This window comes from Nyctibius grandis, chromosome 11 (genome assembly GCF_013368605.1).
Source record: "Nyctibius grandis isolate bNycGra1 chromosome 11, bNycGra1.pri, whole genome shotgun sequence".
In the NCBI taxonomy this organism is placed as follows: domain Eukaryota; kingdom Metazoa; phylum Chordata; class Aves; order Nyctibiiformes; family Nyctibiidae; genus Nyctibius; species Nyctibius grandis.
In genome coordinates this window covers 6,441,910-6,459,877 of record NC_090668.1, presented here as the reverse complement: position 1 = coordinate 6,459,877, position 17,968 = coordinate 6,441,910, and the positions used below count along the sequence as shown (strand labels likewise).

Genomic DNA, 17,968 nt, shown 5'->3' with positions numbered 1-17,968 from the left:
TCAAACAATAAGAAACACTTTTATTTTTAACTTTACAACATATAAATAGACAAAACTGTGCTTTCCCATGTAGCTTCTCTTCCCTTCCCCTTCCCACGGTCCTTGTTGCAGTGTCCAGCCCCTCTGGCCTCAGAGATCCCCAGGAGGCAGCCCACCCACCCTCCCCAGCTGTCATCTGGGCAGGTCCCGCCTGGCGTCTTGACCACACAGCATCTTCTCCTCTGCGGAGAGGCGAGCGAAGAAGGGATGCAGGAGGGCTTCCGAGACCGGGATCCGGTGGGAAGGGTCAAATTCCAACATCCTCCTCAGCAAGTCAAAGAACTGTACGTGCTCCCGCGAGTCATGCAGCATGTACGTCTGAAAGAGAAGGGCGGGGGGACAGAGGAGTGTAGTGCTCTGGGAGGACAGGGAGCGAACCTGAGGCCCTCACTTGGTGATACACGGCGAGGCACTGGCCCTTTCCCATCCTGAAGTCCAGCCTCCCTCCAAGGCCCTAGTACCTGTCCAGTAAACTTTTGAGTCTGTGAAAGCCGGTTACCCGCAGCAGGGGTAAGGGAAACTCCCCTCCCTAAGCCCCACACCGCTGCTCTGGGGGAGGGAACTGCACAGCAGTTCAGCCTTGGGATGCAGCCAGCCCTCCAGCAGCCACAGAGCAGCACCTACCCGCAGGGGCTTGCAGTTCTCTCGGACGTATCTCCCATTGGGCGTGTTCTCATCCCATACCAGTTTCCCGTTGTGGAAATATTTTTGCTTCCTGGAGAGGAAAGGTGGTGTTCAGCAAGGCTACGCGGGGGGCATACGTACTCGGAAGAGCTCTAGCCATGTAGGTGTGACCCCGTGGGAGGACAGGGAATTGGTATCCTGAGTAATGAGCCACAAAGAGTTGACCGGACTGGCTTAGGTGAGGAAGAGGTTCTTACCGAGTTTTGTGGATCATGTGAGAAGGAATTGGCCCGAGGACTTTTTCCATCATGACAAGATGCTCACGATTCTCATGGGTCTGCAAAGGAAAAGAGCAACGGTGCCTTAATTCAGAACTTGGAGAGCTGGTGACAAAAGGTCTGTCCCCTGTATAAGCACAGGGGAAGAAGAGACAAGCCTCCGTCAGGACTGATGCAGTTCCTCTCCTCCTTGTCCTTCCAGCAAGGCACGAATCCTCACACTGGGAGTTTTCCTGGGTTTATTTTCAAATTCTGCTTCCAATTTTTAGTGCCTGATCTGCATTTCCCTTCGCATTAAGGACTCTTAGGGTACAATGCCTCTCCTGAGAATCATACCTGGAAGAGCGTGAAGCCGCGGTAATACTCAAACAGAATGCAGCCGGTACTCCAGACATCGCACGGCTGTGCCCAGCCCAGCTCTGCAAAGAGAACCCAGTTAACTCTGCGCTCCTGAGTCCCACCACATTTCTGCTAGTTCCGTGTTGAAACCGCAGGGATTACATGAAGACAGACCTAGAAGTTATCCGTGCCCGTTCCGGTGCTACACACTGACAAGAGGACTGTCACATCCCCCTGCGATGATTCTGTTTCAGCTTAAGCTGACTCCACGTTCCCCTAAAGCCAAGAGGAGAACTTCCCGAGTCTCACAGGCTTTCCTCAGCTCTCCGAACTCCAGCTCGAGGGCCTGCGCTATCCATCATTAATCAGGACCTTGGGACCACCCAGTTGGCACTGAAGCAAGGCATGGAACAGGCTGTTCCCAAGCCAGAACTGGAGCGCTTTCAGCTGTTTTCCTCTAGCCAGCATCATCCTACAGCATCCTTGGGACAACTGTTCTCCTCCACCCCTCCGAGACTCCCGCAACCCCAGCAGTGCTCACCGAGAATCACTTCTGGTGGACGATAGTGCCGGGTAGCCACGACAGTGGTGTGGTACTCATGATCGAAGGTGGCACTTCCAAAGTCTGCCACGCGGATGCTCGTGTTCCGAATGCATTTCTCCTCGCATTTCTGCAAGCAAAGAAGAAGTCCTTAGTGCTTCTAATAGCTGGTTCGGGATTCAGCTAGGCTTTGAGAGGAGCCCTCCGACCCCAGAACTGCCCTGTCTGCACTACTAATCAGGATTGTAACTGTGAAGCTCTGAGCTCTTTACAGAATCAATCAATCAGGTTGGAAGAGACCTCTGGGATCATCGAGTCCAACCGTGATAATCAGGCACAGGCGGCATGTAACGGGTTTGTCTTCCTTTTTACTCCTTGTTTTTGCTTCTGAGGACACGCACTTGGCTCTGGACTAAATCCATTTTCTATTACAAGAGAATACAGCTATTTTTCTCTTTTTCTCTCTCTCTCGAGGCTCTTTCTGTTTGCGTTCATGACTCCCAGATTGTCTTCCACTTGCTGGAGAAGCAGCACCTTGCACCTGCTGGACCTGAGCAGCTGCTTGTTCTTGTTCCTGGTAGTACTGAGCAGCTCTCCCGTCCTCCTCTTCCTGGAGCTTCTTTGCTAGCTCTAGATCACTGATTCCTTCTGCGATCTGTTCCCAGTTAAACTCTTGATTTTGCTGCTCTTGTTGTAGAGACCATGCCATCAGATAGTCTTGATCTATTTGATCCTGCTGCCCTCTGTAGACAGTTTCAGGGTGTGATGGAGACTGTAGGTGGAATTCAGAATCACAGCAATTTCCATCCCCAACCACCTTGGGTAAGCTTTCCCAAACAACTTTCTCTTCTGTAAGAAAGCCCTGGTCTGTCACTAGCAGGTAAAGCTGACCCTTGTATTTGGTCATGGTGCTAAAATGGTTGTTCCTGAAGAACACACAAAGCTCTCCCTCCTGGACAGCTGTAGTCAACTCACACAGTCCATGGTATGTCAGCTGTGTAGCTGTTGTTTAGAAATTACTCAGCTACAAAACCTTCACTAACCAGTTCACTGTTGTCCAACTGTTCACAAGAAATTATCTTCACTAGCTGATTAACTGCAGTTACCAACTGCTTTTACTGTGTCAGCAACCCGAGGGTCCACCTACCATCCATGGTGCAAGGGGGTATCAAGAAGATCACTGTGCCTTCAGGTGTGTATTCAAATACTCGTACACCTGTAAACTTCACACTGACACCCAGACCCCTCTGTAACTCATGTAGAATTGCCATTGCATCACTCATATTCTGCTCATACTTTAGACGCTGAATTTCAGATATCTCTTTAGGTTTTGCATCAAGAATATAGTCTCCTAAGTATTCCGTCAGCTGTTCAGCCGTTATGATTTCCATCATTGGGGGCAGCTTAATCTTCCAAGCCAGGAGCAGCACGTTCATGATGGCCAGCAACAGGCAGGATCTGTCAGATCCGTCAGGTTACATGTCAGATCAGTGTTAAAGGAAGCTGCTGAACACTCCACTTCATGGGCTGGAGCCACTGAAGCAAGCTTTTAGAAGACACAGGAGAAAGAAGAGGCCTGACTTCCAGTTTGTTCCCACTAAGCAGACTTCTAAGGCCCTGTGGCCATGTACAGAACAGGGAGGATCCAGTTTCTGCAGGGAGAGGCAGGCTATTCCTGGTGTCTTTGCTTCTCTTTCGGACATAACGCACCTTTTTCTTGTTGTAGAGAGTGTCAAAATCTGAGTTGACAAACAAGATGTTTTCTGGCTTGAGATCCGTGTGAGTCAGGTGGTTCTCGTGTAAAACTGCACAGGTGGCAAAGAGGAGAAAGAGAAAAAAATACATGTAAGAATGACTGAAGCACCCAGACAACTCTGCCCATCAAAGCGCCGCTTCCAGCCAAGCCAAGTCCTGCTCAGCTCCCTCCCAGCCCGTTCTGGTGAGACACCGTCGCCTGGCAAGGCTGGCCCTGGGTGACTTACATCTCAAGGCATAGCAGAGCTGGTAGGCCATGTGCCGGATCTGAGGGAGAGGGTACGGCTGGAAGTTGTTCTCCTTCAGGAACTCAAAAGTGCTCTTGCCCAGAAGCTCAAAGGCAATGCACATGTGGCCGTGGAAGTTGAACCAGTCTGACATCAGGACACACAAGCTGCGGGGAGAGAAAGACACGAGGATTAACCAGCATTCAGGGACTCCACAGAACAGTCATTCTTCCAGTTGCTGGTGTTCCAGTCCTCAGCCCCGTGTTTCTCTGGACATTGCCCAAGCAGACTGCTCGTCTGGAAGGACATGGTACCGACTACCCAGGAGGCTCGTAGGAACTTACTGTTTGTGCTCCTTGTCCTTCTCTCTGATTTTTTCCAGGACTTTGATTTCCAGCCTAGCTGCTTCTCGGTACTTTCCAACATTTTTTATGATTTTCAGCGCCACCTGAGCTTTGTCTCTGTAAGGGAAGAGGAAAAAAAGGATGAAATCAGAGAAAAAGCCTACATACATCCATCCTCAGTCCACAGAGAGAGGGCACGTGCCAGTTACTCCAATCGTGTGTTCATGTGCTAAGAGGCTTAGTCAGTTCTGGGTCCCAACAAAGCTCTTGAGGTCTGCCAAAGATTCATGCTGCTTGACCAGTAGTTAAATATCACCATGGAAAAGGTGAAGTGAGAGGCTATTGCTGCGTAAGGCTCCAAAGAGAGCTGCAGCCAGCGCTGCGAGCGCACCGATTCCTGACACAGCTGTCCGCAAGGTCACCGCGCCTCCAGCAGCCACCTCCCCTCTCCAGCCGTGCCAGAGAAGTTTCTGAGGAGGCAGGAGATCCCAGCGGCTCCTATACTGAGCTGAGCCCACGGCTCAGAGCCAGACAAAAGGTCAGGAAGAGACAGGGGTCAAGTGTAATCACAGGAGAGGTTAAAAAAAAAGATAAATATGCCAAAAGTTTAAGAGGTCACTTTCCCCAGCTGCCTGGCTGGAGTTGGGGCAGTAGAACAGCCTGTGCTGAAGCCCGAAGCCCCTGAACACACTACCCTGCTTCCCTTAACACGAGTCTGCAAACTCAGGGGGGCTGAGCTATGACCCAAGCCACTTCTTGCTTGCTACAAGAACTAACTTCTACCGTAGCGACAAGTGGAAGGTGACAACAGCTTGGTGCAGTGGAGGCCCAGGCAAAACCGGCAGCGTTAATCCTGCCACGCTTGTGAACACGTGGGCCAGTCACACAAGGGACAGACGACGTCCCTTCCCTTATCTGGAAGGGAAAGGTGCCCACCTGGCATGGTCCACACACTCCACCACTTTGCCAAAAGTGCCTTCACCAAGGTTGCCGACAATTTCATCTAGGAGAGAAAACAGGAGCGGACGTGAACTTCAGGGATTGGGCGAGAGCTGAGGCCCTGCCATTTCACAGCAATAAAATGTCAAAGCAAACAAAATGTCTCTCACTGCTACGCTCTTTAAAAACTCAAGCATCTATTGTCTGCCTCAGGCAATTTACTGCTCAGTCCATTTATAAGCAGATATAGAGACCCCTCCAGTACAATACGAGAGATCTCGTCTAACACGGGGATAGAAACTAGGGAGGTAAAGTGTTACGAAAGGTGGCTGTACATCGCTCTTGAAGGAAATCGCCGATCCTGCACACCAGGTGGCCTTCCTTGTCATCTTCCACTCTCCTGCTGTGCTTACTGCTCTGTTGGCTTCTCTGTACGCACCGCACACCGCAACGGCGTACAACCAAGCGTGCACAGCGGGTGGTTCCAAGTGGCACGATTGAGTTGTCATTCAAAGGTTGGAGGTGACGATGCGTCGGTGGTTGGATTTTCCAGATCCCAGCATTTCATAAGGCACACAGCATATATAACGATAGGGATATTGCAAGGGACACGTCAAGACACAAACTACCTTCAAAACAGAAAAGTAATCAACAGCTATAGCTATGTAAAGACAACTCATTAGCTACAGCCACCTCTTAGGCAGGAAAACGCCCCCCTCTCCTCTGAAGGGAACCAGCAGCTGGGAAGCTCCAGGGTTACGGTGGCTTGGCTTGGCACCACCGTTGCCCACAGAGCAGCAGCTTCCCCTGCAGCACTGGAGGATGCTGCCGGAGGTGCAAGAAGAGGAGGGCTTTGCCACAAGAAGGACATTTTCTCCTCTGGCAAACGTGACGAAGGGTATACAAGCCGTGGGTTTGGCCAAGCTGTCCAGTAGAAGCCAGAGTAGCAGTTCTCCCTCTCTGCAGCCCGCTCGTTTGTACCTCGGGGAATAGACGGGCAGCTACGCAGAGCCGTGTCCTGCCCGGCTACGGACCAGCCCTTCCCTTCTCGACAGAACCAACTACCACGCTGAGCCTCGGTCCGTACCCCGACTGGCTGCAAACAGACCTGCCGCTGCACATCGGCCTTAGGATGCCATCTGAAGCCTGGGAGAACTTGAGGAACAGGACAGTTAAATTAATCCCCAGTGGGAGTGGTTCACTCCGCTTCAGGCATCCACTAAAGGTATGAGGTCACGTTCCCCCCTGCTACTGCCAGCTTCTACTGGAAAACCAGCTGAACGTTCCCAAAAGGACCCGGGGTCCACAAAGCAAGCTGCCCTAATTCCTCATCTTTTTCTGTTCAGCCTTAAAAATAAGTTACAATCTCTCCAGCCAAAGAAATTAATACAAAGCTCTACGTTTCCACATCTGAGCTTCTATCAGGCTTCTCTTCTGTTGCCCCTCACCCCCCGACCTAGTCCAAAATAATGAGCTACAATCAACCCCCAAAAGGTCAGCTGAAACGGAGGGGAGAAGGGAGAGAGGACAGTTGAGAGAGCTGTGAGACTTCAAAGGATTTAGGTCACATGCCAGCCCAAACCTGCACACCATTATCACCGCCCGTGCACACACCAACCGCACCAGAGGGGTTTTGTTATAACCCTGGCTCTGTCTAAAACTAAAATGAAGAAGTCAACGGGAAAGAAAGAAAAGGAGAAAAGCAACAGACCATCAGAAGTTCCCAGCTGTGCAGATAACTGCAGGGATCAGGACTCGGTCATTTAGTTGGAATTACATTTAAAAGCAACAAAACTTGTGAAAGATGGAAATGTCCCTCACAGGAGTGAAGCAAAGACATTTGGTCTGATACCTCACACCACTTCCAGGGTATTGCTGCAAGTGGGGCCCAGCCTCCCCACCCACTCGCAAATATTCCCTGTTAATCCTTGAAAGGAATAACTACATTTCAGGGTGGAAAACGGGGAAGTTTAGAAGCTGAAATCCCAGGAGACTCGTGTGGAAATAGGCAAAGAGGACACGTGCATATCCTCAGAAGGTGGAAGTTGCCTTCTAAGTCCCGTGGCACAGGGGTTAATAACCACAGGGCTAACAACTCGGGAGAACCAGGCCGATTGAGCCCCTCTGGTACGAGGTCCTGGCACAAAGTCACACCGAGGTGCCTTGGCAGGAGCGCTCCGTACCACCGCTGCGTACCAAACGCCCCCAGAGAAGCAGCAGGATGCTGAAGCGAAGCCCTGGCCCTCTCTAAACCTGCACAACGACTGATCTGCAGCAGGCAGGCTGCCGTTTGAAGCGTTGCCTGATCCCCTCCCTGGCCATAAAGAATACAGCTTAGTTTCCTCATGTATCAAGGCTACAGGGGCTGGACTAGTAAAAACCACCAGCTACAAACGCTTCCTGCTTAACAAGACACAGATTTTGGACGATACATTCCACGTCATGAAAACAAACACTAAAAAATAGGATTAGAGGTACTCACCCAGAGCGCTCTGAGCTGAAAGGAGGTAAGAACAGTTAAAACCCTGAACAATCCTGAACTCGTTTTGGATGCTACTCACCAAGGAGGTACTGCTACGAGACCTGGTCCTGCGATTCCGGCAGCGATGCTGGTGCTTCTTCGGATGGTGCTGCTCTCTGCCTCTGGATCGCCACCGGTTTCGCAAGCGGGTCGAGTAATAATCCTCTCCGAAAGACGGGCTCCGGTCTTCAAATCTGTAGGCGTTGCTGTCCCGTCTGTATCTCCTCTGATAAGGCACCCTGTCATGGCTGTAGCACAAACAAAAACACATTTATGTCTGGGAAAGCACGAAAGGCAGAGTCCTGCTGAAACTAAGTGCTCCTGCAGGAGGCAGGGGAACAACAGCAAGCATCCTCACTTCAACCCCCGCTCCGCTGGGGCTCAAAGGCTGAGCACTTCTCACCAAGTTTCTCCAGTAACAGAAAGAGAAAATGGTGCTGCACTCCCACGTTTCAAGGAGCCGGGGCGGGGAAACCACCCACTTCGAGCTCCGTCTGAGCTGCCTACCTCATCTGAGCCACCTCCGCCACCGTATGCAAGTGTTTTCCCCCAGGAACAACTCTCCTTAGTTCGTAAACAAATGAGAACTGAAGGCAGCAGCGGTGCCCTAGTCACCACCCCAGCGGGGACCGCAGGCCCCAAAACACCAACCCTTCGGTGTACGCACGCACGCCAGCTCAACAGAGCATTAGCAAGGGCCAGAAGGAACATTTGGTCTCCACAGTATTTTCAAGCTCCCATGCCTCGAACGACAACCAAGGGCTGCATAGGTAAGGGAAACTTTCAGTCAAGCTCATCTCTGCATCAGGAAGGGCCAGAAGACCTCAGACAAAGCTCCCCTGAGTATTTACCAGCTGGAGTTGCACATGCAGTTTTAGGTAACGAGAAGAGCTCTCCCTGCCCTGCGCTCGACTAGAGAGTATCTGCTAGAGCTGCGATTCTGCAGCTCCTGCCTTCTGCTCTGCAGCTCCCACGTGCCTCCTTGGCAGGGCTATTACGGTACCTCTTTTAAACTGTCCAGTAAAAATGGTGTCACTTCGCAGTGCCCTGCTTCTACCCCCAAAAGCACGACTGTCTTCTCCACCTCAGCCATTACAGCTGGTCTAATAACACAGCTTCCACTACGAGTCTGGCTTCACACATCATTGAGCGAGAAGCCGTGTTTTAGGTAGGAGATGTTGCAGATCAGAAATCAGAGCAGTGTGTTGGCCGGATCGATGCTGCCTTGGGTACCCAGCCGACAGCGAGGAGCAACGGCTTCTCCTCGCTGCAGCTGCTTCAGTCCGGAAGCAGGAGCTTTTGTTGTCTGCGCCTCTCTGCTTTGGCAACAATTAGCTCTCTCGCTGACAGCTTAACGGGACGCAGGTATGCGCGTGGTGGTTCAGCTCGTCTCGCATCAAGAATAAAGTTTCAAGCTGCCTGCCAAGACAGCAGCGGCTCTAGGTCACCGCTGAACTATCCAGAACACCAAAAAAACTCCACGGCTCTGTTCCAACACCAACACTCAACTCCAAATGCGCCTTTGTGAAACTTCAGTGCACACTTTTAAGGTACAAAGGATTCAGAAATAACAACCTAAAATACAGAGGAGAGCAGCGAACCTGCGAGAGGCTCAGAGTGCGAGGCTAGAGGGGCGAGAAGGTTTTCACCCAAATCCATCCTACGTAACCCATCAGATGAAAGGATGGGAAAGCCCGGTGTGTGCGTCAGCTGTACTTCACAACCCGCTTCCTTCGAGTAAACAAAAGCCAGGCTGGGAAGAGAAATGAATCTGTCGAACATTTCAGGAATTTAAAGCTGAACTCAGCTCCCTTCTGGCTGCACCTGCCCTATTCAACCAGTGGAACCACACCGGCTCCGGTACCAGCGAGGACCACCAGCCTATTTCGGTCACACACCCGACCTGTCAGCACACGGCTCCCGCCTCTATTCCAGAACCTTCGCCGCAGCTTTTAAAAAGGAAGACTTGTAATGCCTACACAGCATTAGAACTGGGAAATGTGATTCCAGGGCAGGCTGTTCTCCCTCGTTAATATTAAAGATGTCACTTTGGGATGAATTTTTGGCTAGATACAGAGGCAGAAATGTGTAAGGGAAGGCACAGACAATTAAGCCCTTTGCTTCCATGCCTGGGATTTACGGGTTTAAAGCTGATCTGCAGTCAGGCAAGGAAAGCTGCCGCCGCTCAGCACTCACTCTGAAACACCACCAGAGTGGAGGCCGAGGGTTTATGGCATAACCATCCCCGCTTGCTCCCCCACGCCAGCCCGGCTGCTGGCCGCCGTGCCTCCCCCTGCCCAAACCCACTCGTACCTCCTCGACCGCAATCTCCTGGAGAGATCCCTCCGGGATGGGTAGCGCAGTCTCCCCTCGTAGTCTCTGCTACGAGACCTCCTCCTCTTCTGCTCGGGAGCCAGGAAGCTCTCCTGCACCGGGGACCGATCTCTCTTATAGTGATGCATCTGAGGAGGCGAGAAGTTACTGGCTCAAACCTCGTTTCACCGGCTCCCCGAGGGCCCTCCTACCCCCTCGGACCCCCTCGCCCAAAGGCTGCGGGCACAGACCACCCCAAAGGGCTTGGGAAGCGTGGCGACGGCCACCGTGCAAACCCTTGCCCACCAACCCTCGCCCACCGTGAGCACCGAGACCTCTGCTGCCCACCAGCCCCAGCAGCCGCCAGCCGGGACGGGGTTTACACAGAACGTCACCGGTTATTTCCCCCCGCTACGATCGCCCCTCTACGAACCGGCTCCGCGGAACCGGCGTTACCCTTCAGCTGGGGGTGCCCGAGGCCCCGGAACCGGAGAGCTCGGGGCCGCGGCACCGCCGCCTGCCCGCACCGGGGCACGGGCCCCTCCGCGGACACCAGCACGACCCCGGGGCGCTGCGGCTGGGCCCAGCCCCGACCCGATCGCCCCCGCCGCGCCCCCCCAGCCCCGCTCCGCGCCCCCCCGGGCTGGCCCCGCTGGCTTACCGCCCCTCCGCTGCCCTCCACGCCTGCGGCCCGGCCCGGCCCGGCCTGGCGCGGCCCGGCCCGGCCCCACCGGCCTCGCAGCGCCGCCGCTTCCGCTTCCGCCGCCGCCCGCCTCTCCGTGCCCGGCCGGAGTCGCTCCTCCCCGCCGCGCTGTGGCCGCCTCCCGGTGCCCCGGAGGTCGCCGTTAACCACTGCCGCGCCGGGCCAGGCCTGCACCGGGAGCTGGGGGCTGCCTCGGCACGGGCCCCCGCGCCGCCGTGTTACCGGAAAATAGCCCCCAGGAAAACTCTCTAACCCAAGCGATAGTTTAGAAGCCGACAGTGGTTTATTGCAGCGCTGGGTGCACGGGGGATCTCTCCTCCTCGCGTCACACTGAGAGACAAAAGCACACGCGTTATATACGTTATAGAAAAGTGAATATTCGTACAATTCCGAGAAAAGCCCGCCTATTCCAACAAACATGCATATGCTAATACATGATGTAATTGTCTTTGCACATGCCTACTAAATTGGGGAAGGGGTTTTGGGTGGGCTCTGGTGGTTGTAACCCCCCCATAGTGATGCTGTCCACTGCATAACCCCGCTTCTGCGCAAGCGCGGTCGAGGCCTTTCTGCTGACACGCGCAGGTGGCTCCAAGAAGATCCTGTTCTGGTTCTTACAGGATTTATCTCTGCTCCTGGCGCCAGAGCTGCGAATCAAGTCATTTAAGACACTACGAAGATGTTGTTCACAGTCTTGTTTATCTTTGGCCCTTCTTTGTAATTAGTGAGGAGTTTAACAGAGACCTTGGATTCTCTAAGACTAAGCGCAAGGAAGAGTCAGTGATGACTGTAACTCTAAGTGTTATCAGTCCCAGAAGCAGACCCTGTCTTCAAAACATGCCGTTAGCTTCAGAACGTACTGTTATTATAGCTGAAAGGAAAATTGCTGAAAGAAAAGTTGATTCTGTCTAAAGGTTACACAGAGTAGGCCTTTGAGGGCCTGCTTTGAGGCCTGCTGTTACTAAACCGTCTGGTATCAGCCGCACGGCCTTCCTCGCGGGACGCTGCCTCGCCACGGCCTTCCTTGCCGGGCTCTGCCTGGCCGGGCTCTGCCTCGCCACGGCCCTCCTTGCCACGGCCTTCCTCATGGGGCTCTGCCTCACCACGGCCCTCCTTGCCACGGCCTTCCTCATGGGGCTCTGCCTCACCACGGCCTTCCTCGCCGGGCTCTGCCTCGCCATGGCCTTCCTCACCACGGCCTTCCTCACAATTTGGCCTTCCTCACCACAGCCTTCCTCACAACTGGGCCTTCCTCACCATGACGACCCTTGCCATGGTGACCGTCACCATGCTCTGCATCACAGTGACCCATGTACCTTCTCTCCCCATGGGCTCTGCACACGCTCTCCTTCCACCAAATGGGGCTGAGAGCCGCCGTTGACCCCACGAGTGACAGGGGTTGATGACAAGCTGGGCTCTGTCACTTCTAGTGGGGATGCCTGCGGGGTTTCAGGCTCCTTGGCAGCTGAGCAGGGTGGCATCTCTGCATAATTGCTCATTTAAGGCCCAGGGAACCAAACTCCTGGATGTCAGGGCTGAAATTTCTTAGGAAACTTGGGCTTCAGAGGTGGGCAACAAGCTCCCCGTGCCCGGAGCTGGCTTCGCCTCCAGCCCTGCAGCGAGGGATTGTGGAGAACAGGGGCTGGACAAAGCTCTGCCAGAGCCTGAGCCAGGTTCAAGTAAAGGGATTTTAATGTTTGAAAGAGAAAAAGCAAGTGGGGTCTCACACCCCAGGTGCTTTAATCTGCGTCGGGCTCTCTTTAGCTCTTTGTTCTTTGTTCAGGGAGGCAGGTTGTGGCTGGGATGAGCAGGGAATGGCAGCATTTAGGGGAGGGACAGAAGGAAGGGAGCTGGGCTGGGAACTGGCCTGGAGGATTATATTCCAGCCCAAACGATGGCTGCCAATGCCCGTGGCCCTCCAGCCACCCCTGGAGAGTGAGTTGGGAGGGCTGGAGCGTGACCACCCCAGGCATAGAGCCATGCTGGTCTGTAGGGCTGGGGAAGGTGTATGGGTGTAGGGATGCTGGGGATGAGGCAAGTTTGGTGGGAGGATGAGGAAGGTCACATACTGGGCCGCATCCCAGCACTGGACAGGCCACTGGCCAAAACAAACACATGACACTGGGGCCTTGGGAACCCTGGTATGAAAAGGGCTGGAAACCAGTTCCTCTCCAGCTGCTGAACTGGTTCAGTGACTGGAAACAATAGCATCAGGTGGTATGTAAATAGTGAACTCTGGGGAAGTGTTATATGTCCTTTTTGTGCAGCGACGCAGGAGGGATTGGGGAGAGCAGATCCTGCCCCAGCCAGGCCCTCGTGGAGCCAGGTAAAGGACACGGGGCAGGTACGGCTGCAACCAAGTCCTTCAGGACTGCCCAGGAAAGGAGATGGCATCACTCATCTAATGACTGTTCTGCCCACAGAGGTGCACAGGGAGGGCTTCCCAGCCAGCATCCGACCTGGGAGCCAGAGCATTTCACCTCCCAGCTCATTTGTGCATCACACCAGACCGGCTTTACAGGCCAGTTCTCCCCACAGAGGTACAAACTGGGAACATCAAGGCCTGCAAGGACAGAGACCTCATTCTAGGCTGACCCAGCTGCCAGGAATACTTTCCCTGGGATGAAGAAAGGGCTGGGAAATCTTTAACTCGCGCTTTAAGCGAAACAAAGGAGGCTTGTGGGGTCACCGTGTGAAGAGGTAGAAGTTTATTGGAATATAAACATTCAGATAACGTGTAAGATAGAAAAAACCCAACAACAACATATACAGACACTTGTTGGAAGGAGACGTTGAGGTATTTATCCACCGCCTAGGCTATCACATTTCTTTTTATTTATTTATTTTCTTTTTCTTTTTTAAATAGGTAAGAAAACTAGTAGCAAGGCTGCTGCAGCTGTTTGGTGAAAACATCTGATCTGAATCCATTTGGAGCACGCACACACACACGCACGCAGCGGCCAAAAGGACTTGGTGTGACACGTTCACATTCACTTTGGGAGCCGAGCAGGCGCGCAGCCTCCCCCCCGCCCTCACCTCTTCCCCCTCTCCCAGCTCACAATCCTTGTGCCTTCCCAGCAGAAACTGGGATGAAGAGGATGAGCAAGGTTTGGTTTTGTTGTTTTTTTTTTTTTCCCCAGGTGGGCATCAAACCCAGCTGGCAAATCCCCCTGAAACAGGAGCATGAAGGTTGCAGGGAAGCAAGCTGGGGGGCTTTTGGATTTTTATTTTTTGGCTGCTCGCTGCGAAACCTTCGCTGGTCTGGAGTTGAAAGAGAATTAACCACGCTGCAAAGCGGAGCGCTTCCCGCGAGGAACAGTCCTACCCGCAGTATCAAAACCCCTGAGTACGATACAATCGATCACGGTCGAGTGAAATGAAGTGGAGCAGGGGAGAGGGGATCCACCACCCTTCGCTCAGCCCTTCCCCAGCCCCTCTGCCCCGTTTCTGCTGCTGGTTTCCATAACCCTGTCCCTCTGAGAGCCTGGCAGCTCAGCAGGAGATCTGGAGCTCGGCAAAACAAGCATTACACCAACCACCAGTATCAACGCCAGGCTGAGGGAAAGGGTTACTCTTCACAGTCTGAACGGCTGGTCCTTGCCCTTATGTACTGGGCAAGGACCAGTTTATTGTTGCAGCTTATTTTTTTTATTAACTGAGGTATCTGTTAACGCATCCCGACTTGACTCTTTCCCTGAATTGGATACAAAATCTGTTTTACTCCCTGTCTATTTCCAGTCTAGTTGTGTAAAGCTTATAAACATTAATACTCTAGTAGTGTCAAAGCTGTTTTAGCAGTTCAGTGATTCGAGTGCCTTTCTGTGCAAGAAAACACAACGTTAGCGTGTGAGACAGAAGCAAAACCACCCATTACTAACCTCTGCTCCCCAGGACCAGAGAAGAAAGCAGAAGGGAAAGCAAAAAGTCCCCCAGTCCCACTCATAGGAAACAGCCCCCAAACCCACCCCCAAATAAAACAAAACAAACAAAAGAAAACAAAAAAAGGGAAAAAAAAACAACCCCAACCTGAACAAGCCCCAGAGTCTGGAACACCTTGTCCGAGCCTGCGAGGATGAAATGCCGTGGAGGCCTGCGGGGTCTGCCAAGCCAACACCCTGCAGCCAAAGAGCAGCTCAGCTTCCCCATGCCCAGCTGGTGGCCGTTCCCCTGGCTGAAATCAACCAGCAAGGGGACGTCTGGGAGCAGCATCTATCTCAGGACATGTGCACGCTCACCCACTGTCCCTCCTCCTCCCACCAAGCCCTCACCACGTCAGCTAGCGGGTAACTCCAGCCATAGTGTATAAACACACAGAGAGCACAGAGCCTCTTGCAACTGCTGAAGGAACTGGCACATGAACTTGCTAAACCACTCTGGATTATCTACTGGCAGTCCTGGTTAACTCGAGAAGTTCCAGCTGACTGGAAATTAGCAAATGTAACGCCCATCTACAAGAAGGGCCTGAAGGATGATCCAGGGAACTATAGGCCTGTCAGCCTGACCTCGGTGCCAGGCAAGGTGATGGAACAGATCATCCTGAGTGCCATTACATGGCACATGCAGGACAATTGGGGCATCGGGGCCAGCCAACATGGATTCATGAAAGGCAGGTCCTGCTTGACCAACCTGGTCTCCTTCTGTGACAAAGTGACCCGCTTAGTAGACGAGGGCAGGGCTGTGGATGTGTCTGTCTAGGCTTCAGTAAGGCATTCGACACTGTCTCCCACAGCATCCTCCTGGACAAACTGGCTGCCCGGGGCTTGGATGGGTGGACTCTTGGATGGGTTAAAAACTGGCTGGATGGCCGAGCCCAGAGAGTGGTGGTGAATGGGGCAAAGTCCAACTGGCGGCCGGTCACTAGCGGTGTTCCCCAGGGCTCAGTTCTGGGGCCGGTGCTGTTCAATATCTTTATAGATGATCTAGACGTAGGGATTGAGTGCACCCTCAGCAAGTTTGCAGATGACCCCAAGCTGTGTGGGAGTGTCGATCTGCTGGAGGGTAGGAAGGCCCTACAGAGGGATCTGGACAGGTTGGATAGATGGGCCGAGACCAACGGCGTGAGGTTCAACAAGAACAAGTGCCGGGTCTTACACCTGGGCCACAACAACCCTCTGCAGCGCTACAGGCTGGGGGAAGAGTGGTTAGAAAGCGGCCCGGCGGAAAAAGACCTGGGGGTGCTGATCGACAGCTGGCTAAACATGAGCCAGCAGTGTGCCCAGGTGGCCAAGAAGGCCAATGGCATCCTGGCCTCTATTAGGAATAGTGTAGCCAGCCGGTCTGGGGAAGTGATCGTCCCTCTGTACTGGGCACTGGTGAGGCCGCATCTTGAGTACTGTGTCCAGTGCTGGGCCCCGCACTTCAAGAAAGGTGTTGAGGTGTTGGAGCGAGTCCAGAGGAGGGCGACCAAGCTGGTGAAGGGTCTGGAGGGTCTGACCTACGAGGAACGGCTGAGGGAGCTGGGGGTGTTTAGCCTGGAGAAGAGGAGGCTCAGAGGTGACCTTAGTGCAGTCTACAGCTACCTGAAGGGAGGTTGTAGTGCAGTGGGAGTCGGCCTCTTCTCCCAGGCAACTAGCGATAGGACAAGAGAACACAGCCTCAAGCTTCGCCAGAGGAGGTTGAGGTTGGACATTAGGAAGCATTTCTTCTCAGCAAGGGTCATTAGCCATTGGAAGGGGCTGCCCAGGGAGGTGGTGGAGTCACCATCTCTGGAGGGGTTTAAGAAGAGACTGGACATGGCACTTAGTGCCATGGTCTAGTTGACAGGGTGGTGTCAGGGCAATGGTTGGACTCGATGATCCCAGAGGGCTCTTCCAACCTGGTTGATTCTGCGGTTCTGCGCTTGTGGTTTACACAAGCCTTAGCAGGAACACTCGGCTCTCCAGGACAGAGCAGAGCCCAGGCGAGTAGTGCTGCAGGACTGAAAAGCAGCACCTGAATGTTGAGAGGTTAGAGGAAGGATTATTCATTTCATTTTCCATGGATATTTTTAAACCCAATCCTCAGGCTGCTGATGGGGCTTTTCCCATGGCAGTATCTAGGAGGTGGGTTTTTTTTAAAGCCATGCTCTTTTCAGTAGTATAAAATAAACAGCTTCTGGGAGCAGGACATCCTGGGAGCGCAGGGACAGTGCCACAGCTAACCACAGGTACGACAGGAGGGCGTCTGCCCTGGACCTGTGCAGTCCCACAGAGTGCTCAGGCTCAAATTGCTCACAGTGCATCACAAAAACTGAGCAGGGAAGGGACAGATGCTTCTTGGCTGAGCTTGGGCTCAGCAGTGCAGGGTCAGGAGGTGGTCTGGGTGCCACACAAGCCCAAGCTGTGCTTTCAGGTGCCAAAACCCACCTTTCTGCAAGAGGCCTGTAGTGCCAACATCTCCCAGCTGCAGTAAGCAGCTTCCCTAAAGGTCAGCTTGGAAAGATAATAGGGATTTTGGAGACACCCTCGTGTCCAACATGAGGGACAGATCTAAGCCAGCAGTCACCCTTGCCCTCTTCCTATCTCTACCTGTCCTCCTGTGTCATGCACATGTCCTGCGATGATGCTGGTCAGCTCATCTCCTGCTGCCCTAAAGGATGGGGAAGCCACTGCTCCTGCACTCAGCTTTTTTTTTTTTTTTTCTGTCTTTGGTGATACAAATATAAAAAAAAAACCCACCCCATCAAACACAATGTCAGCAAAACCACATATAAAAACAAGCGATAAGATATGCCAATACTTCCTGAAGAGGGTAAAAAAAACCCAAAACAAACAACCCAAAACAAACAAAAAAAACCCAACAACAAGTACATATCTGAGGTATTTCATCTGCTCAAAAAAAAAAACCTGACTTGGGCCTGGAGGATGGGGAGGACGTCACCAGGGCAGGATGGAGGGTGCTTGGACCCGATCTGCAGGCTGGGGAAAGCACACGTGGGAGAGGCCAGGAGGAGAGGGGACAGGATGAGGCCATGAGCAGGAGTTGAGTTCATGGAGTCACTAAGCCAGCTTGGTTGGCTCCAGCCACAGGAGAGCCATGGCCAGCCTTCATTTGCTTTCAGCTGGAGGTCTGAGGGGAAAGGGCAAGGAAGGGCTTGATTTCCTTTTCTCTGCTTCCACCCAGAAGAACAAAGTCTTCCTCAACTGAGAACAAGACCCTTTTTGCTCATGTACAATTTGAAGGACTGGGCATCTGTAGGCCGGTTCATAGACCAAGGAAGATCATGTGTCACAGTAAGTGCAACACCTACACAGCCCCACTGAAGCAAATTTCAAACATCACCTCCTATTTTCTCAGCACGCAGATGGGGAGAGCTTCCAGGGGCGACTGAAAAGACATCTTCCCAGAAGGAAGAGGCTCCAGGAAG

At 53.0% G+C, this 17,968-nt stretch overlaps 1 protein-coding gene and 1 pseudogene across 2 annotated transcripts; both read right to left on the bottom strand.

Moving 5' to 3' along the window:
* Positions 1-2: 2 nt before the first annotated feature.
* Positions 3-10,659, bottom strand: CLK3 (CDC like kinase 3). 2 transcript variants are annotated; one of them, XM_068410024.1, is made up of 13 exons: positions 10,582-10,659; positions 9,921-10,069; positions 7,648-7,855; positions 5,422-5,515; positions 5,084-5,150; positions 4,148-4,264; positions 3,804-3,970; positions 3,532-3,626; positions 1,822-1,951; positions 1,278-1,360; positions 921-1,000; positions 664-754; positions 3-357 (listed from the first exon to the last, which is right to left on the bottom strand). In XM_068410024.1, exons 2-13 carry the CDS (start codon positions 10,067-10,069, stop codon positions 172-174), a joined length of 1,467 nt encoding a protein of 488 aa, XP_068266125.1. In that variant the 5' UTR covers positions 10,582-10,659; the 3' UTR covers positions 3-171. The 2 variants fall into 2 exon arrangements, with proteins under 2 accessions (XP_068266125.1, XP_068266127.1); XM_068410026.1 differs by lacking the exon at positions 664-754 and having other exon boundaries at positions 216-357.
* On the bottom strand, positions 1,960-3,490 carry LOC137668479 (ubiquitin carboxyl-terminal hydrolase MINDY-2 pseudogene; annotated as a pseudogene).
* Positions 10,660-17,968: the final 7,309 nt, after the last annotated feature.

Excerpts from the sequence above, each read along its gene's own strand:
- CLK3 (XM_068410024.1), bottom strand. The coding sequence starts at position 10,069 with ATGCATCACTATAAGAGAGATCGGTCCCCGGTGCAGGAGAGCTTCCTG. Across the intron at positions 7,856-9,920 it reads AGGAGATTGCGGTCGAGGAG|CCATGACAGGGTGCCTTATC; the intron begins GTACGAGTGGGT and ends TTTGTGCTACAG. Across the intron at positions 1,952-3,531 it reads CTCTCTACAACAAGAAAAAG|AAATGCGAGGAGAAATGCAT; the intron begins GTGCGTTATGTC and ends CTTTGCTTGCAG.